This window comes from Dermochelys coriacea, chromosome 22 (assembly GCF_009764565.3).
Source record: "Dermochelys coriacea isolate rDerCor1 chromosome 22, rDerCor1.pri.v4, whole genome shotgun sequence".
In the NCBI taxonomy this organism is placed as follows: Eukaryota; Metazoa; Chordata; order Testudines; family Dermochelyidae; genus Dermochelys; species Dermochelys coriacea.
This window is the reverse complement of record NC_050089.1, coordinates 17,246,880-17,268,038: the sequence shown is the minus strand read 5'-3', so window position 1 is coordinate 17,268,038 and position 21,159 is coordinate 17,246,880. Positions and strand designations below refer to the sequence as shown.

Here is a 21,159-nt window from a genome sequence, read left to right as displayed (position 1 = left end):
CTCCTGCATACCCTTTCTCAGCTCGGCCTGGATTGTGACCAAAGGCAGCTTTCTTGCTTGGGAAGCAGCAATATCACTGGGCACAGCAATGTCTCTAAAGAAACCATTAAACCAAACACGACTGGGGCTCAGGAGAGTGGGGTTCTAGTCTTGGCTTTGCTGCTCCATGCTGAGTGACCTAGGAAAGCAGCTTCCCCTCTTCATGCCTCAGCTTCTCGAACTGACATACAGCACAGCCTCATTGATGGAAGGGGTAAAGATCAGCCTCTGGATACGAAAGATACCTAAGTGACTGCTTTTCTCCCTGCACCATCCTCCCACAGCTGTGGGGCTTCTGATGTGACTACCTACATTGGGGGAAATAGAGGCAAGGGGCTCTCCCCTTCTCATCCAGCCACCGCCTGAATTTGCTGATCTTCACAAGGACCCCCTGGTCCTCAAGCTTGTGCAGAAGAAGGCAAGGGACAAGAGTTTCTCTTTCGCCTCTTCAAGCTGGGGGAGCACTGGTGTCTGGGTGACGTGAGCTTCCACCAGTTCCAGTAGCAGCACCTTCCCACTGAGCTAATGCAGAAAGGCCACATGTTATGACAACACATGCTTGTGTGGCCACGTGTTCGAAAGAACCCAGCAGCCAATGTCTTTGGAAAGTCTGGCTCTCCCTCTTTTCCATAAATGAGCTCACAGCCCATGAAGTGGGCTCATGTTTAGAGTTAAAGGAAGATGAGCGTGGCATGAGTCAGAAGGAAGTTTACTTATAACAGGGAAAAGCTGAGGCTTCCCCACAAATATTCTGGTGAACAGCAATCATGGGGGCAGAAAAAGAAAGGGGGGGGGGAAGGAAAACAGAAAAAGAGTCAAGAGTTTAAAAAGAAAATGTAACTCAATAATAACGCCCCTTGAGCTTACCAGATCAAAGCCGGAGTTCTTTAAATACACAAGTACCATGCACAAAAATGGCACTCTTTCCACTGCACCTCGATTTTCAGAGAGAGCTCTGCCTTCTCTTCATTTGTCTAGTCACCTGATTCTGCAGCCTGCATGCACTCCCATTGCCTGCCATGGGAGCACTGCGGGATTGGGGACTGGTTATTTTACGTACCCAGCTTCACCCCTTCCCCAGCTAAAGCAAACCAACCAGTGTCTGGCTCAAACAAACACGCTACCTATGGGCCAGTATTTTTCTGAATCAGTAATATAAATGTGCTGGAAGCTTGCTGGCCTCCAGTAATAGAAAGCGATAGGGTCTCCAAAAATTCAACAGAAACCAATGTGTTTTTAATTCAGCTTTTTCAAAGGGCAGCAAAGTTATGAGGCCTGAAAGAGGCTCAAGGGGGAAAAAAAACTGCACTGGTCTAGGTAAAAAATAAAATTCTGCTTCCCAGGTGGTGAGATCGAAAGCTGCAGGCCTTGGCACGCTCCGACACCGCTGAACTGAGGCAGAGGCTGCTGGGGAACAGGGAATTCAGCGATGTCCGTACCTCCGGAAAAAGGGTGCAGCCACTACAGAGAAATCGAGCAGCATGGGGCGGGCCCTTGGGTCTATAGATAAATCATGCACTCCTCATACCACCGTGGTACCTCCCAATGCATTGCCCATGTCAACACTACATGCAACAACGCCCAAAGAAAACAGGTGGTGCTCATTGTCCTGAGCTGGACAGCACTCCAAGCTCCTGGTCATTATTTCCCCCATTCCCCACCTCCATTTTCTTTTTTTTAAAAAGCATTTACACAAACTGTTCCCTGTTTTTCAAGGCAGGTATTTTCCTGGACACTGCACTGAGACACCCTCACACTTCCCTACCAGTGATCACAGATTGTCTCGAAGTTGCATGTACCTGTGAGGGCACCACCAGTTCTGCCCAGTTACACCTGGTGTTTTTTTCAGTACAGGCACAAAAATCTGCAAGATTGTTTCCACCAAGATCTGTTGCTGTGGTAGGACTGCAGGATTGCAAAGGTCACCAATTTAGTAAGTGATAAGCCACTGGCCTTTATTGGGGACTCTAGTTTTATCAGCTGGGGCTCTGATCTCACCAGATAACACAAGCCAAGATGCAGTCCACTGTTCACAGATGGCAGTTAAATGCATTTGATATTGGTGGCTCTGGTCTCGGCAGTGCTCAACAATTATACTTTGAGAAATCAGCTCTCTGGCATAAAACTAGACAGGCATGGTTGGCCTTTCTAACAACACAGAGATGCTGAAGTGCTCTCTCTCAAGCAGGAAGTGAGCAAATCTTGCTTCAATCATTTCTGCACTGCCTAGGAATGAACCTGATGATTTAACTCGTCACCTGAATTTTCCAACGCTCAGTAACTAGATCATGAAGCCTGGACTCTAAGGCCCAATGGCTGGGCAAGAACAGCAGCTAATTCATTTTCCCTAATACAGACAATTGACACACTGGGTTATTGGTTGCAGGGCTGGCAGCAAAACAGCGCCTTAAGAACATGTGCACTTAGGAGCTGCACACTAAAGTGCTCGTTTTTAAACTCATTCTCCTAGTGCCAACTGAGAATCTCAACAAAGCACCAAGCCACATCTTCAATTCAGCAAGGGTCACATATGAGAACTGCATACAAGAAGGCAAGAACTCTCCTGCTCAGAGTGCCAGAGGAATTTAATGCGAGCCCTTACGCCTGGTGAGGGGCTGCAGGCTCCTCCGGATTGGTCAGACTATCCAGCGATCCCTCCTTTTGCTCCAGGGCAGCAGTCTCTTCCTGGCTGGTGTTCTTTAAACTTAAACACTTCTCTTCAGCCATTTCGCAAGCACTGAAGAGGCGCTGGTCCCTCTCACTTTGCGGCAGTAAAAAGGTAACAGAATAACAGATTAGTGAAAAGTGGATTCTACTGCTTGCTCCATTTCAACAGGATGGAGGGAGACTAGGATGCAAAGCCAGAGTGAGGGATGCACACATCTGCAACACCACTGCATACCTGCCAAGGGTACCAGTTAGTTAGTCCAACACTGTTGTTGCCTAAGGGCAAAACAACAGCTCCCTTCCATCATCCAAACCAGCGTAGGAGTTGCAAGCATTGAAAGACTAATAGGTGGCTGGGGGTATGAGTGAGTGTCTGTCAATCTCTAAATGCTGAATCCCTTCCAAGGAAAATTTCCCTTCTTTTCCAAGTCCTTGGAGAATTTCCCAAAGCATATTTGAAAACAAATCAACCCCATTTGCAACATCTATACTGTATCTGAACTACAGCTAGAAATACTGGCAGGCATGCCCATATCTACAGTCCTACAGCATCTTAGAAGCAGAAAGACAAGAGACACCAGACAAGTACAAAGCAGCTTTACCAGCAGAGGGGAGGAATGAAGAATGAAGAGAGTGAACACACAGCTTTGGGAAGCAGGTATAGAGTGATAAGATGTTTGCTGCACAGAGAATGTATTTTCAGGGAACCTTCATATGAGCAACATCTCAGAGCACAAGTTCAATGGGTTCGCCAGTGTCTACGGCGGGTCGTAAGGACTACTGCAGATCAGTCTCTCCATCACCCTTTTTGGAACAGAGCCATCTTCGGCACTAGGGCACAGAACCATGGCTCCCAAATGCCCAACAAACCAGAATACTTTGAAACTACACATGAAGATTAGGTTTCTAACACACATTTCCTCTCCAAAGAAAACATTCTTCAGCTCCCAGCAGAGACTTGCGGGAAGACTGAGCTGCTTTGGTCAGAACATTTCTCCCAGCAGGGGAGAGGGAAAAGAGAAGAGAAGAGAAGAAAGTGAAAAACCTTAAGATAAGCTGTAGAAACCCTGGGGTGTTTAACAGGGGGATTCCTGCAGGGGTTGCAATGATCACACTACAATAGCCTCAGGTATAGGCTAGATAGGAGAGCAGTGGGGATCTAGACTGCCACATCCACCATTTGTAGTACTGGCCTGTTTATACCATACCTCTCAGCAGCTTTGGTTCTTTTGCTTTGCTCTTCTTCTAAGCTGGCTTTGCTTGGGTCCTTTTCCTCTTCTCCCAGCCCCTGGGCCTGCAGGTAAAAGCAAACGGTGTGGGGTTTGCAGACTCCATTACTCTTGAGAATTTACAGTTGCTCTGCAGTAGAGATGAGGGAAGCCTGTGCTGCTTTGTCCCTATAGCTGAGCACCACACCGAAGCAGCAAACAAACTGGCCCTCAGAAAGCAGTCCAAGCAATTGCTAAAATCAAAATGCTCTGTCCTTCTCTGGTGCACGAAAGACCTCAAAGAACTTTACAAACACTAATAAACCTAACAGCACCCTTGCAAGATGCTTTGAACTGTCTAGTGATTTTGGGGGCCAACTTGACACATCTGAAAAGGTTTTCAGAGAGCGGGGGCTCAGCACCTTGGAAAGTCGGGTTGGGCACCAGAACCACTTGTCACTTTTGAAAATGTTGGCCTGCGTCCCGAGCCCAATTTTACAGGAAGGGAAACAGAGATGCAGAAGTGAAATGACAGGCCAAATTCAGAGCAGGAGTCAGTGGCTGAGCTGGGAACAGACCCTTACTCCTGACTCAGTCTTACGTCATGGCTTCTCTCCAGGACAGCATCAGATCATGAGGGGCCAGACTCAGGTGTGTACAGGCACTGTCAGATCCCACCACATGGAGACAAACTCTCTCACTAGTATCCACTTGGAGTGACTGCTGCTGCCTGGTTCACAAAGCAGCCTTGCACAATTGCCCAAGGAAAGTGGGGATCTTCTAGCAGGGGAGAGAGGAAACCAGGGAGCCTGCAAGTTTAAAAGGTGCCTAGGAACATAAGCGGGGTGAGAAGCAGACAATGAGGCCAACAGATGAGAACAAGGCTAGGGCATCAGAAACAGCCTCCCCCACCACCCATGGAGGGCAAGGCAAGGCCCGTTAAAGCCTACACGTCCTGGACCCAAGGCCTCCCTGCAATCCAGCTGTTGCTCCTGTGAGGGGAGTGGCTCTCTGGGAGGGAAAGTGTTAACAGCCCATCTCTTGATCGGAGGCTCTCGGAGTGCTCCGGAGCTGAGGCGGTGACTTTGCCATATGGAAGTGCACCAAGCGGCAGGGCCAACGTTTTAAAAAAAATGAAATTATAAATAGCAATGATTTATGCAAATTTCTAGCAAAGCAAAGAGCAGAAGGATTCCCTCCTAGTGCTGTCACTTCTCATCACATCAACCCAGTCAGACCTCTCCCAGGCAGCTCCCTCTCATGCCCTCTCTCCTGCCCGGTGCAATTAATGGCTTCAGGTCCCAAAAACCAGGTAGCTCAGCAAACATCCCCTGGCTTCAGATGGCATCCGCTACTGTCACCTTTGAAAGCACAAATGGCTATTTTTATACATAGAAAGATCTCATTCCCCTACTACAGTAATTGGTGGGGAGTCTCACACTTATAGCTGCCACTGGGCTCTCACTTGGTCTCTTTCTCTCTAACTGGAGGTTTCAGAGTAGCAGCCGTGTTAGTCTGTATTCGCAAAAAGAAAAGAGCGACCTACACCCCTTGACACTGCAATTAAAGGAATTGCTTCGGTTCATTTTTAAAAGCTGGGGTTAGCCTGTGTCTTCTGCAGGGCATCAGAATTCTAGCCCCAGGGACGGCTTTGGGCTAGTGGATTGAGCTGGCGGCTGAGAGTCAGGAGACTTAGGGTTTAAATCCAGATTTTACCACTGACTCACTGTGCAACCTTGGGCAAGTCCCTTCCCCTCCCCATACCTCAGTACCGTCCAGTGGGGATCCTGGATGATAGTGAAGTGGTATTATTAGTCTGGTCTCCTGTTCCGCTGGGACGCAGATCTGCGAAACCACTCAGGATGAAACACAACATTGAGAGTGAGACGGAAGGGGAGGAGAAATGACAAGCTGTTCTCCAAGAGGTAAATCTAACCCAATTCCTTTCTAAGGGCACGAAACCCAAAGACGGCAAGATAAAGATTCCCATTGACTTCGAAGGCGATTAGACCAGGCCCTGTGCCTGTTTCTTTATTAGCCTTTTACCACTATTGCTACCATTGATGCAGGTTCACTGGTGGAGCCAAATGTCAGCAGCTTAAACACCGTGTCCTCTAAGCCTGCTCAGAGCCAGTCTATACAGCAAAGGGTTAACATGGCTGCGGCTGTGGCACCTGGTCCACTCTAGCTACACCGCTGGAGCTGAGCCAGGCGTAGCAATAATGGGAACACCTGGAGGGAAAATGCTAGTATAGATCAGACCAATATGAATAATGTTGTTCTCCGAGTCAAATGAAAATCACCACCATCAACCTGCAGAGGAGAAATCCCCTCCCTTCCAGCCCTAAAGAGAGGCCAGAAAAAATATTTCCAGTCTATACAAAATCTTCATTGGAGATCTCAAAGCCCTTGGCAAACCCCAGAGCATTCTACCCTCCCTCCAGGTAGGTGTTCGCCCCATCTATAAAAGGAGGATTCGGGGGCAGGGTGGGGAGAGTGCAGTGCCTTATTCATCATGAGTGGGGGAGTCCAATCCCTTACTCTAGACAACAAACAACACGGCCTCTGCTGAGCCATTGAGCTCGTCTACTGCAGATCCCGACACAGGGTACGCACTGAGAAATGCAAACCCTAACACTGGTCGCTCAGCTGTCACACAGGCAATTTTATTTAAAGAAACAGGATATTTTGCCAAAGCAAAAGCAAGCCCTTTATGTAGAAATAAACACATTCTAAGCAACCAGAAGTGTCATTTGAAAACATCCTCTTTCGACACAAAGGAGCAGCTGCAGTTCTGCAGGGGGCAATATTTCAAACCCACCTCTCTTTCCTAGAGACAAGGCTGTAATAAACTCAAAAATGTGTCTGATCCAACGAGGAATTTGTATGCATGATACTTATGCTGTAGCAAAAAGGAGAGGGGAAAATATACAGCAGGCACATATTTTGTTTTCCTTTCACACCCGATTATCTTCATTATTAGGCACAAGAGGACAGGTGTATTCTCCAAACGCCACCTAAGCAAACTTGGATTTCTACTCTCTGCCAGACAGGTGGCGAGTTTGCCACTTGGGGTGTCTTCCACTCGGCTGATCGACTCACTTACAATCAGATCAAGGCTGAGTAAACCCCAGCTGGAGCCCCGACCCAATGCTTACTGACACACAGTGCAGCACATTCCTTCAGCTGATGCACTGCCAAGCTTACCTCGTACAGTGGGTGAGGTAAAATTGGCTTGTGGGGGCTGAAAAATTGGTTTGGTAACAAACTGGAGAGAGAGAGATAAAACCTCCAGATGCCCAAAAACCTCCTTCAACCAGAATTGCGCTCATTCAGTCACTTCCTGGATGTGGTAACTGCACACACTCGCCACACCACAAACACACACCTCTGTTCACATGCCACATTGACCCAGAGAGAGGGTCTCATTTTCCCAACAAATTAGGCCACACACACAAAAAATGTAAGACGCCGGAACCTCTTCGTACTGACATCTGTCCAAGCAAGTCAGCCCCTGGTTTTCTTGGACATTTGTTTATTTTTTCCCTGCCATTGTTTTCCATTATCCAAATTCCACCCATCCACTTAGGAGAAAGAAAGAGAGAAACACACACACGCACACAGCAGGAAAATATAAAATACACTCACCGTCCCACCAGCAATCACCAGAGAAAGAGGGACCCAAGGAAAGGCAACATGCCCATACACAGACACTACAAGGTATGCGTACGCTGGCTCTAAATGGGAACCAACTTTCCAGCCAAGGAACATATTGCAGCTGCCTCTGCATTTAGCTGCGGTTTGCATTCAGCATGGACAGGGCACCGCACTGGGGCTCAAGCAGATCGTGGTTCTAAGCCCAGCTATTCCACTATTTATTGTATGGCCTCCACACTGCACTTCTGTTTCCCTTCAGACAGCCTCATATGAGAAGCTCAGAGCAAGTGCCAGCGTTACATTATCCCCCGTCCACAGCTCCTCGCTGACCACATGGCCACCACTCACCTCAACCTTAGGGCTGTCCAGAGTAGCAGAAAGAATACCCATATCCAGGATCTGCTCAGAGATCTGACTTTGGAAACCAAAGTCCTAAAAGAAAAAAAAAAAAGGAGAAGGGGCTGGTTTCAGGTGGGTACATAGGTTCTAACAGTGATCCCTAGAAGTCAGAGCACAGACCTACCACAGTCAGGGATATCCTTCCCACCTCTGCACAGTGAGAGCGAGTTGCTCAGAACATTTGAAATTTGAACAGCAAGGATGGTGTAGAGAAAACAAGAGATAGCCATTGATCGACCTATTAGCCAAGATGGTCAGGAATGCAACCCAGAACTCTCAGTGTCTCTAAACCTCTGACTGCCAGATGCTGGGACTGGACAATGGGGGATGGGTCACTTGATAATTGCCTTGTTCTGTTCATTCCCTTTAAAGCACCTGGCATTGGCCACTGTTGGCTGACAGGATACTGAGCTAGGTGGACCATTGGTCTGACCCAGTTTGGTCATTTTGATTTTAAGCAGTCTGAGCTCTGTGATGGATCCTGGCCAGTAAAATCTGGAAAACAGACTGTAGGTGAGAGAAAACATCTTGAACAAAAGACTGTAGTCTTGCTAGATTAAGTTTTAGTCTTCTTGTTTTCACTTTTAATTGCTTGTAACCATTTCTACCTTTATCCCACTAATTGATATCACTTAACCTATATCCTTTTGTTCATGAATTCATGTTATTTTTGCTATAAACGAACTCAGTGCTGTGCTTTAAGGGAGGGGTGTATACCCCAGTTAAGTTAAGATGCAATATAACAACGCTTTAACAGAGCAGCAAACTTAATATCCTCTGTGAACAAACGGTGACAGAGTCTGTGTGTCAAAGAGAACCGTCTCTGAGGAGCTCGGGGCTGGAGTTCACTGACTGCTACCTGCCAGGCGAGGTTTGGGCTGGAAGAGCGTAGAGGAGTTTGCTGGGGAGGCAGGGAGGGATACACAGTCCAATCTCCAGCAGAGGTGGTGGGTAGTGCAGTGGCTCACAGCTCTGGATATCCCCAGGGTCAGATTTGGGTTGCCTTCCCAACTCTACCACTGACTCACAGCAGAACCTCAGTCCAGACACATCAGCTCTTGGGTCTGGGTTTCCCCAGCAGTGAAATGGAGTTATACCGAGCCAAGCCTTTAAAAAGTGTTTGGAGACTCCTGGAAGCAAGGCTAAGCAAGTGCAAAATATTGTGGTGGTTTGGGCCATGCTGTGAAGTTCTTTCCCAGCAGTGGGGAGACAGGGATAGGGGACTGCAGGAGACCTGAGGACTCTTTTGCTGAGTGCTCAGAGAGGAACACAAGGTTGTTGCCCAAGGACTCACCGTCAGACGAAGCAGCTCATGATCCGAACGGTCAGAAACCTGCAATTCTTTCATGTACTCACTGTCCTCGGACTCCTTTAAAAATCCAAAATTGATACTGTTACATTTCAGTGTGTGTATACATGGCCATTTCCAACACAAAGCAGACCTACAGGTACTAGGAAAACAAATCCAATCTGTACGTATCAGAGAGACGCACCCAAGTTTCTTAGACGCTACACGAAAGTCATTTCTAAGCCTGTGACCCACAGACAAGCACAAGACACCACTTTGCAGAGGGAAAGGGCTTTTGGAAGGAGGAGGGGCTGGAAAGGGTAAAGAAGTGCTCTTCAGATTGTCTCCACAACATTTGGACATCCCCTGATGAATGGTGTTCGTACAGTGCTTATGCTCCTCCACTTCTCCTGCAAAGCTCTTCAGAACTCCAACCACTGCCAATTCTGACCATTATTCCCTCCCCAAGTCCAGCCTGCTGCTCTGGCTCCCAACTCAAGCCTTGCACCTAGCTTCGCTATTTCTCCCACTCCAGATCTCACTCTGCCCTGAATGCCTGGAACACACAACAGAAGCATCTACCACCGTGAGCAGCATATGGTCTTTAAAAGGACTATGCTCAGAAGCAAGTACAACTCCTGGGGGTAAGAGTGTACAGGAATGTGCCCTATGCCCCAGTCCTGCAAAACTTACACACATGCTTAACTTTATGAACCTGAGCCAGACTGGCGAGGAATTGGCCTTTTGGGAGATGCTGTCTATGGACTGGACACTGTGCATCTGTTTGGACCCAGTTCCAGGGGGCAGAGTTAACACGCCCTGCTGGAATGGGAACACTTCAGGCTCTGACTCTCACCAGAGACTGCACTGTAAAACACCTTGCTTATTGGCTTGGCTGCTTTCTAGGGTCTCAATGGAAGAATGGTGGGAAATGTCACATGTGTACTGGAAGGGATCACATTCTGCAGAGTCAATCCACATCTGGAACCAAACCCCAGAGGCTTGGTCCCCTCTAGCCTCTCACCCTCCCTTCAGCGTCCTTCCTTGGAGCTGTAAATATCAGAACGGGTAACTCATTTTACACATTTGCCCCATCTCTAAACAAGCCAAGAGAAACCACTGATAGCCGGGCATGGTGTGAACATAGAATGATAGAATTGTAGGAATGGGAGGGACCTCGAGAGGTCATCTAGTCCAGTCTCCTGCACTCAGGGCAGGATTAAGTATTATCTAGACCATCTCTGACAGATGTTTGTTTGTCTAACCTGCTCTGAAAAACCTCCAATGATGGAGATTCCACAAACTCCTTAGGCAATTTATTCCAGTGCTTAACCACCCTGACAGTTAGGAAGTTTTTCCTGATGTCCAACCTAAACCTCCCTTGCTACAATTTAAGCCCGTTGCTTCTTCTCCTTCTTCAGTGAACAATTTTTCTCCCTCCTCCTTGTAACAACCTTTTATGTCCTTCCCCCCGCCCCGGTTTACTCTTTTCCAGACTAAACAAACCCAATTTTTTCAATCTTCCCTCATAGGTCATGTTTTCTAGACCTTTAATCATTTTTGTTGCTTTTCTCTGGACTTTCTCCAATTTGTCCACATCTTGCCTGAAATGTTGTGCTCAGCACTAGACACCATACTGCAGTTGAGGCCTAATCAGCGCAGACTAGAGCAGAAGAATTATTTCTTGGGTCTTGCTTACAACACTCCTGCTAATGCAACCAGACTGTTTGCTTTTTTTGCAACAGTGTTACATTGTAGACTCATGTTTAACTTGTGATCCACTATGACCCCCGATCCCTTTCTGCAGTACTCCTTCCTAGGCAGTCATTTCCCATTTTATGTGTGTGCAACTGATTGTTTCTTCCTAAGTGGAATACTTAGCATTTGTCCTTATTGAATTTCATCCTATTTACTTCAGACCCTTTCTTCAGTTTGTCCAGATCATTTTAAATTTTAGTCCTATGCTCCAAAGCACTAGCAACTCCTCCCAGCTTGGTATCCATCCACAAACTTTGTAAGTGTATTCTCTATGCCATTATCTAACCCACTGATAAAGATATTGAACAGAACCGGACCCAGAACTGATCCCCGTGGGACCCCATCGATATGCCCTTCCAGCTTGACTGTGAACCACTGATAACTACTCTTTGGGAACGGTTTTCCAATCAGTTATGCACCCACCTTATAGTAGCTCCATCTAGGTTGTATTTCCATAGTTCATGAGAAGGTCATGCAAGACAGTATCAAAAGCCGTACTAAAAGTCAAGATATACCACATCTACCGCTTCCCCTCTCTCCACAAGGCTTGTTCCCCTGTCAAAGAAAGCTACTAGGTTGCTGTAAAAAACAGCTTACTTACTACAGATAGCAGCACTGAAACCCAAGTCTTATTTCTCTTCTAAGGTTTGAAATGTGTATCCCAGTTCAGGATCTTTGCCTGCTGGATGCTCTGGACAGCACTTCTTATGTGCATTAAACAAGGGATTTTCTAGAGACAAAACTGGGAATTTGTAGAGTACTTGCACCCTACTTCAGGAATGCATTACTACTAGGAAATCCTTACACACATGCTTCACTTTAAGTCCATGCCAAGTCCTATTGCAGTCAATGGGATTTAAGCACATGTTTAAAGTGCTCTCCTGAATGAGGGCCTTACAAAGCGGTAGAGGCTGCAAGCAGCAGTTCTCACAACAAGCCCTGCCCATGCAGGCAGATTTCTTACTTTGCCAGCATCCAGCTTGCTGTCGGTTTTCAGATCAGCTGCTTCTTCCCTCATTCCATTTACAATCTTTTCATTGACAGACATGGTGTCAATGGTGACAGCCACACTTTCCATCTGATCTGTCTCAGCAGCTCTAACATCTGGAGACGCAGCTACAGGATGCCCTTGACTGCTGACCACATCTGTCCCCACCGCTGTCCTTTCCTCCGGAGCTCCTGATTGTTTGTAAGTTACAGAAACCACATCTTTTACATCAATATCTTCCTTTTCTAACAGTTCATTCCCCATGGGTTTCCCATTGGACTCCTCTTTGTTTAGGCCACACAGGCTGCTGTCAGCATCTCTGTTAAGCAGTTCGTCCAGAGTTGGAGGGCGCACACCATCAGAATCCCAAGGAAACTCTTGACTTTCTTCAGGATGACTCACTTTCAAGGACTCCTTCTAGGCAGCAAATTAAACACAATTAGAGCTACATAGTGCTCATGCTTTGCCCCTTCTCTGGGAGGTTCCTTTGTACCAAAACAGGTCTATATTCTCCTACAGGAGGACAAGGAATCACAAAGCTTGGGTGACTTCAGCAAGGCCAGTTTGAATTTGTTTAAATTTATCCCACTCTTTGAGAAAAGGAACCTCATTGTGAGGCGTGTCCTCATCTCTGAGGGGGGGGAATTTGTTTTGCTGGAATTCTGCTTTCGTACCCTAGGGATCCCAAGATGTGCGAGTTAGCGTCCGATGCTGCAGGGACCAGAGGCCAGCACATTAGTCATTACATGCCCCTCACTAGCTCTCACACACAGCCCTAGACATTGCAATCTGTTTAGTAAGAGAAGGCAATTTGAAAGAAAGAGTGTTATTGTTTTTTTTAACTTTTGCCTGGAACAGTCACCTAGACCAGGTAAACAGGATATGCCCACTGCATTGTCTACCTTCAGTGCCAGGCCAAGAACAGACAGAGGATTCTAACCCACAATCTTCAGGCCCAGAATGAGAATAAAACTGGAAAAGGGATACCAATGAGAGCAAAGGAGCTAGTCTAGCCTGAGGTCCAATGAACAGGACATATTAGACTTGGAAAACATGATCTGAACAAGCTTAGTCACCCAAAGCTTCAGCAGCATCTCATAGTAGCCAGGCAGCTCAGGAAACTCACAGCAAAAAGTACAACCACCAGGAGACAGCTGGGAAAGGTTCCCTCATCAGAATGCAAACCGAGTCACTGACAGTTCTTAGCTTCTCACTGGTTTTATTAATGCTGTGGAGACTTGTCAAAGGCTTTAGCTAAAGTTTTTGTACAGTTTGTACTGTACACAAACAGCATATTTTATCTAGGCATTTTTACCACGGGGTAGCTGGAACAGTGTCACTCTGAAGCCCAGAATGCCAAGATGCTGGAAGAATGTCTAGCAGGCTGCCATTCAGATGCGGGAATTCAGCAGGACTCAGGAGATTTATTAGCGGAGTTGGGGAGAGCAACAAGTCACTGGATATTCTCCCCAAACACTGCACCACACCTGTATTTCAGAGTGTCACCGGCAATTTGCCAAGTGATAAAATGAAAACTTGAACCTACTTCAGTTCAGGGCCCCGTTAGCACAGGCTTACAAATGCACGATTAGCATTGGTCACCTCTACAGGGCTTTTCAAAGGGACGCATTTATTTGACATGAGAGAAAAATTTTATATTTTCATGTTTCCCAGACATGACCTCATACGATTCCCAGTCCTGAGTAAGTTTCTCTCATTCCTGGATGTTACTGTGTCAGCAGAGATTGGCCACTGATTGATGTATCGTATGAGTGAGTCCATTTTGGAATTTGTTTGTTTCACCACTAAACAGTCAAGAAACTTAACTTTTAAGAATGCCTAGCGATGGCCACCCCTTTCCTTTCTAATTTCATAAGGTATTTTACTGTTCAGTAGATTACATGCCCAACATGACCCTTCTCCATTCCTAGAACAAAACCAAGCTAAAAACAGGTATATTCTTCCCTTTGATGAACACAAACAACTCCCCTCTGCATTCACTGGAGTGTCTACAGGTCATGGGCATAAGAGACTTCTCTTTAAGCAAGTTTACATGACACACTGGAATGGTTCAGAAGGGTTGTAAGAACAGACATAGGCAAGCCTAGTTTTTGAAAGTTATATCTGAATTATCACTACATGCTGTTCTATAAAATAGTGAACCATGCAAAATTACATGCAAGCAGAAATGCAAAATCTCCCATTTGGCAAGGGCAGAGCAAATTCTACCAGGCATTCTGGTGCTATCTCAAGTCAGTCAGGTAGTAACTGGCTCTAGTGGGTCTTCCCACAAGCTGTAAGATACTTTACCTGCAGCTGACTGACACTCTGAATGATGAGAAATTCCTGCCTATCAAATAAATTGATTGCCCCAAAGTTCAGCAAAAATCTGGAGCAAACACACCAGTACCAATGGGACTGGATTTCATAGAGTAATCCATGATGCACAGAAATGAATGACCACTACGAGCAGCAATCACTAAAGCTGAATTGCTACTCCCCATGAAAAACAATGTAGCAATGCTGCTTATTTGTTGATATTTAAACAAGTTTAACACAAAAGGTCATAATGCTGGGAATTTAGCTTTAAAAACACAAAAAAACAAACAAACAAACATATGACATACAAAAATCTTCTAAAATGTGAGCTCTTTGGCTTTTGTTGTTTGAAGCCAGACTCTCAAGTTTGGGTTGTTCCTGAGAAGACAAGCACACAAAGCAGTGTAGGATCTGCAATGTTAGCCTAGAAAGCTTTCCCATTTTCTATTCAGGTTGATAAATCTTTTCTATGCAACATTTTAATCACCAGAAAACAACAACAACAATCTGATGCTTTATTGCAGCACTAGCAGGTGACTGTTTTCTACGCCATGCAAAGCTTCAGAGACATCATGCGAGCCAGTGAAAAGCAGAGATCCACTGTCACCTCTCTCTGACTTCCAGCTTCATCTTTAGAACTCCTTAGGTGCTGGAGCCCAGGTTCTGCAACACTGGCTAACCAGGTACCACAATTGTCTTCCGCTGCCCTGCAGCTGCCCTGATGAGCAGAACACCACACATCTGCTGCCACCCATCTGAACTGGGGGTGCAAGAGGCATTTCATTTACTTTCTCCCCGCACACCACACAGTGCCAACATACAGTCCCCAAAAAGGAGTTTCACAGCTTACATCTCTCTTACTGATACCATTTAAATGCAAGAGAAATTACGTTTCCAGAAAAAAAAAAAAAGAGGTCTAGTAGTAGTATTCAAACCCTGGAGATATGTCCCCTCTCTCCTAAAAACTAACTGGACTGATTTTGATACTTTACAACAAACAGATAATGTACATGCAAGCCAAGAAGAGAGTCCAGAGTGTCGGCTGCATTTAAATCACCCACTTCACCTGAGATTTTCACAGAGTTCTGAGTGACAGCAACAGATTACCAAGGTGACTGCCTGGTGAGACAGTCTAACTTAATACCTTCTACCAAGCCTCTTCTACCGAGATAGATCCTGGATGTGATGCTACACTGGTAGCAAAAGGGCAATGATTGAGACAATCCCAAATGGGGATACATGGTCAGTCATCTTAAAATGAATTAATTGCCAGTTAGCAGCTACTGTAAGCTTCACCTTTGGCTAAAGGCCAAAGCTGATCAAATGAAAGGGGGGGGGGCAGAGGGATAGCTCAGTGGTTTGAGCACTGACCTGCTAAACCCAGGGTTGTGAGTTCAATCCTTGAGGGGGCCATTTAGGAATCTGGGGCAAAAATTGGGGATTGGTCCTGCTTTGAGCAGGGGGTTGGACTAGATGACCTCCCGAGGTCCCTTCCAACCCTGATATTCTATGATTTGTAAGACACAGTGAGAAGCCCCTCCACCCTGGATTCCCAAATGTCAAACTGTACATGCTCTGCATGTTTTACTGCTTCTGCTTTTCAAACTGCTTTTCAGTTTGATTAATTCACTGTTCTACCAAGCTCTCGCTACATCAGGGGCTTGTTCCACTGGCCCAAAGAGAAGGCTAGTGGTTACAGAAGTTGCTAACCATGCTCTTCACTACAATGGAGAGAATAATGCAATGAACAATTTATCTATTCTTACCCTTAAGTTAGTCAACACTGTGCTGATGATTTATGGATGTCACATGACTTCCTTGGAACACACAACACTCCCTCCTGCACACGTCTCTGTTTTAATACACACTAGCACACTGTACTGTGCTGCATTTATTTATGGAGATGGCTTGCGTTTCACACATTTCCATCTGCTAAAATATTGTTGCATTTTAATGTTCCATCGTTTAGATAGGCCATGTGATGCCAAATGTTTACCTGCAGACAGACCTTTTTGGAATGCAGAGCACCAAAGCTCCCTGAACTGCTAGAGGTACAGAATGATTTGCTACTATATGTCATACACAATTTTCTCTCTCCAGTCACCCCCAGTCAGAAGCTTTCAGGCCTCTCCCATATAGCCTGAAGTCCTCTTGTATTCCCAGTCATGTTAATACAATCTTTGCTGCAATTACCCCAGAAATCCCTCAAAGATCAGTTCAGAGAATATTTAACAATGACAATTCAAACCCCATCATCTTCACCCTCCTTACCTCCTAAACCCCAGAAAAAAAGAGAGTGTTTCCATGAGCACAAACGTAAGAAAATCAAATCAAGTTCTCCAACATCTGACTGGTTGAATTTCCTACTCCCCTTCCCCAGTTTTAGTTACTCAGCTTCCAGCTCCCCCCTTAACACACCTTGGGATTTCTATGAATTATTTTCAGTTCTCCTTCTCTTTCAACCAGTTCATTTCATTCTTTTCAGTCTCCTTTCCCAGCAAGCATCACCGCACCATTGCATTTCACTAAAACTATCACCTAGTGTCTCCAAATACGGATTCTCAGTCTTTGATCCACTGAGTGAATTTTTACCAGCTCTGTAGGCAAACTGGCTTATCACTTCATTCCCACACTCCTTTGTGGGGCCTGTTTTATGGATCTTAGCTTTATTACAAAATCAAAAGGAAGTGAGAGAAGGACTTGGGATGCAGAGAGAGAGTTGGCTAACATGTTTTCCTACTGCCATCTTATGGCATTAAACATGAATGGTAATTTCCAGTGGGGCATTAATAACCCATCAGGACTCAAGGTAACATCCATCTAGGTTACTAGCTCTTATGAGGCAGTCTGGTTGTCGGGGGGCAACTGCCATTTCATAACAGATCCCAAAGCCCTGCCATGGCAGTGGAATGCTAAGCTCTCTTTGTTCCTAGCTACATTAACATTTCAGTGACGAACTGGGCCCCAGCAGAACTCTTGTTGTTCTGGAGATGAAGACCGCTTGGGTCCTTCCTATTCACATCCAATTTAACACAAGCCGCCTTGCACACTATGCCCAGTGCAGCAGGCATTTGAAAGCTTACTTTTCATGTGCCATGAAAAAGGATAATGAAAATACTGCATAGCATTTTAAAATCAATTAATTTGCCTCTCAGATGCTGGAGCGGAATTTTTAAAGCATCAAGAAGGGATTAATGCCCACAGGAACAGTCTGGTTAAATCACTACAAACTGCTTTCAACACATAAACCATTGTTTCCTTGTCATCCTAACTCTGATCGCTCTTAATTATGTACAGGAAAGGAGCACCCCAACCCAATGAAAAATAAAAATATATGCTTCAAGGCCACACATGTTTTTAAATCATTGTCGATGCTCAACATTTGAGGGCAGGAATTTGAGGGCAACAGTGCACCAGAAAAGGGAGCAGTGATCAAGGTTCTATGTTTATACTAAAGAAAGTGGCCATGTGCCAATATTCCTCTCAGTTTCTACATAACAATAGAACCAGAACACACTTACCAAAAGGAATGATGAAGCTGGAGTGGTATTTATTAAGAGGGAAAAAAAAAAACCTGAAGATCTCGCTGAAATATAATTGTCATATTTTCATATTCGGTTATTTTACTTGCGAATGTTACCTCTATTCACCCATTGGAAAAGGCAAAGACTAAATGAAATCCTGCCCAATGCAAATACCGCCACTCCTGCAAGTAACCTTAATGCTCAAGAAGGGGCTAGATGGTTCTGTGCTTGGCCCTCAGATATTCTCCCACTATATGATACCTCTGGGATATCCGTATCCACCTGCATGAATTCCACGGCCTCCCCAACTGTGCCCCCAAGAGTTCAGCTGGACCCAACAGTGGCCAAAACCAAGCTCTGATTTTTCCTTGCGAACCCTCACCTTTTCCCTTTTACCCAACAACTCCCCTGTCACTCAGACTTGCGACCCTGGGGTCATCTTGGCCTCCCCTCCTCCCTTCACATCCAGATGGTCACTAAGTTTTGCTGCTTCTTTGTTCAGAGTAAAGTGAAAAACCAAACCTTCTTTCCTGTCCTGACATTCACCCAGGCCCAATGCTCATCTTCTGGGTGACCTCCTGCTCCCAATTCCCCCATCCCCAGTCCTGTCAACACACAACTGCCAACTTTATCTTCTGTGTGCAATCAGAACCCATCACTCCCCTCTTCAGAGCCCACTCTGGTCCCTCCATACATCTCATCTCATTTCTGATCTTCTCCCTCCGTTCCCAAAGCCACCCTCCCCAACTTAATCTACTTCTCCCATTCCAGCTTTCATGCCTCCTTCCATATCACCCCCATAGATGGCCCTTCACTTTCTGCATTCTAATCCCTCCTAAAGATCCTCTTCTCCTGAAGACCCACAGACGCTAACCCAGGACAGGCAATGACTGACCTGACCCTGACGTTATAAAAGAAGGACAAAAAGGTAAAGTTCAAAAATAAAACCAAAGAACAAAACCACAAGCACTCTGACTTCCAGCCACAGATGCTCTTGGGGTATCTCATATTATCCATGGTTGTCTTTTAAGCTTCCTAGGGCAGGCACCGCATTTTCATTTGCGTCTCTGGAAAGCACAAGTCTCTTAACTGAATAATAACCATGCCACATTGCACGTAGGTAGTATTTCTATTCCATTTTTTCTAGTTACATGAGTATGTTAGGATCTATTTATGCCATAAATGTACATCATGAAATATACAGGATGCACAACTGGGAAGAGCTATCATTGCTGTGGGACCCTTCACTGACTTAGTTTTAACTGTGCACACTTGAAGTTCCATTAACGGATATATTTTTTAAATGTAATTGCCTCTTACACTAGGTAGTGTGGGGGAAATGCTTGTGTATTATGATGAGATCTAGACAATGCTGCATTAAGAACATCAGCAAATGGAGGAGCTCTGTCTGTACATGAACTTCCCACATTGTTAACTCTGGTGTAGCTGCACCATTGTAAGCAATAGTGGGACATTTTTGGAAGAAAAACCTAGCATAGGCATGATCAGTTTATACAAGTGCAACTTCTCTGACTTCAAGTGAGTTACACCCTGTTTACGCCAACAGGAGATCAGATTCCCCCCCCCCCGAAAGAAAAAAAAAACAAACAAACCCACACCTCAGAATTTGCAGAATATTGCCAAATACAGCAAAAACCTTTGACCCATAAAATGGTGCAATCTGCCATCTTCTCCTGTTTTTCATGTTACGGCCCTGACAACTTAGAAGATCCTGCCATGTGTACTTCAATTGACATATACTAATTCTCTCAGATAAATAGCCCCACCATTGACTTGAGAGAAGTAAACCCTGGAACATACAAATCCCTGATCAGGCCAAGCAGTGAAAACATGGACTGCAATGCTCCAGAGGGAATACCATTATGCTCTTCTAAATACCCCAGCAGACACATACCCAAAAAACCTATTCTGGGCATGCGCAGTATGTCTTTTTCACTCAATCAATCTTATACAAAAGCACATCAGTTAGCATTATTTACATGCCAAGTTTCAAAGTTCAGCCATTTTTTAAATTTACCTACATGACCAAGTGTGGTATTTTTTACTGTGGTTTTTAAACAGGAATTTTAATCTACCTACCCAAGAAGCAGAGAACTCAAAGAAAGTCTGACTGGATTTGGTTCAAACTTAAAAAAAAGACTCATCTTTGGACAGAGACCAATCAAGGAAAATGTCATCCCCAAAAGTGAATTTTTTAGTAAGCTATAATGTGAAAACAAAGGGCTCACAAGTTAAACAGATACGCAGCCTGAACAACAGCGAGTTCTATAGAAATATTTCACAATGCTACAAAGTTATTTTTATGCAAACTAATGTAAATTCATCAGCCTTATTTTAAAAATGCAATCCTAGGACCTCCCTTACAAAGCCCAGGTTCCCGCAAATGATATGAACAATAAGTTTGATAGTGACTAATGAACTGCAGAGCAACTCAGCCCCAGATCCGCTTAAAACAGCTGGGAATATCAAGCCAGTCATTACTATCTCAAGTGACCCATTTCTTCCCTAATTGCCCATGACGATTCCAAGGACATGCTCTTTCTTACCTCATACTCGAAGCCACCTCCCAGGGTGCTAACATCCATGTGCAGATTTTTGAGCAGTCTCGCTGTCCCACGGGGACTCTATATATTCAAAAAAGGAAAACAACTGCACATGAGTTTGTATCTTTGCAACTGGCCATATTTCAGGCCATGCTTGAGGACGTTCTAGGATTTAGTAATTGGTGGAAACGGGGCAGGAGAACTGCAAGACAATGTATTAAAGCAACATGATGGTACCATCTGATTCGTTTCAGAAACCCTCCTTAGCAGTGTATCGCTTTGGGAATTATTCTTCTTTACAAATGCGAGCGATGGCCAGCTACACATGGCAAGCAGGTGATCCACACAGGCAGTCACCTGGGTAAGGGGTCTCTCTGCTGGGTTGGCAGGATTCTTCCATATTGCTATCCTGAACTGCCATTTCCCAGTAGCACAATGAGTTCACAAATGAGTGTGCTCATACAGATTTCAGTCTAGTCCACTATGTCTGGGATCTTGTACCCACTGAATTTAATGGCAAAGCTGCCAATGAGGTCAAAGGGGCAGGATCAGGCCCACAGAGATTGTGAACGCGGCCATAATAAACATTGAAACCCTCTATACATCTAGGAGTAGAAGAGAGCACAGCTATGCACTTGGAAGGGAAACTTCCCTAGCTGACATATTCATGGCCAAGACCCCCTACAGACAGTAGCACTCACCCTCTTCAAAAACCTAACAGTTCAAACCAGAGCGAGAATAGGGTTAG

The 21,159-nt window shown here is 45.4% G+C and overlaps 1 protein-coding gene across 29 annotated transcripts in view; it reads right to left on the bottom strand.

Moving 5' to 3' along the window:
- Nucleotides 1-21,159, bottom strand: part of CEP164 (centrosomal protein 164) — a 109,406-nt gene that overhangs the window by 63,763 nt on the left and 24,484 nt on the right. For 14 of the 29 annotated variants that reach the window (XR_006276621.1, XR_006276622.1, XR_006276620.1 and 11 more), the window contains 7 exons: nt 20,415-20,492; nt 14,931-15,041; nt 11,981-12,421; nt 9,265-9,339; nt 7,920-8,003; nt 3,915-4,000; nt 2,642-2,800 (listed from right to left, as the gene is read on the bottom strand). Coding sequence is in view for 25 of the 29 variants with exons in the window: in XM_043500835.1 (XP_043356770.1) it covers nt 2,642-2,800; nt 3,915-4,000; nt 7,920-8,003; nt 9,265-9,339; nt 11,981-12,421; nt 14,931-15,041; nt 20,415-20,492 (1,034 nt within the window). In the remaining 4 variants the exon portion in view is untranslated. The remainder of the gene's footprint in view (nt 1-2,641; nt 2,801-3,914; nt 4,001-7,919; nt 8,004-9,264; nt 9,340-11,980; nt 12,422-14,930; nt 15,042-20,414; nt 20,493-21,159) is intronic. The other 15 variants (XM_043500850.1, XM_038380601.2, XM_043500849.1 and 12 more) reach the window with 8 other exon arrangements.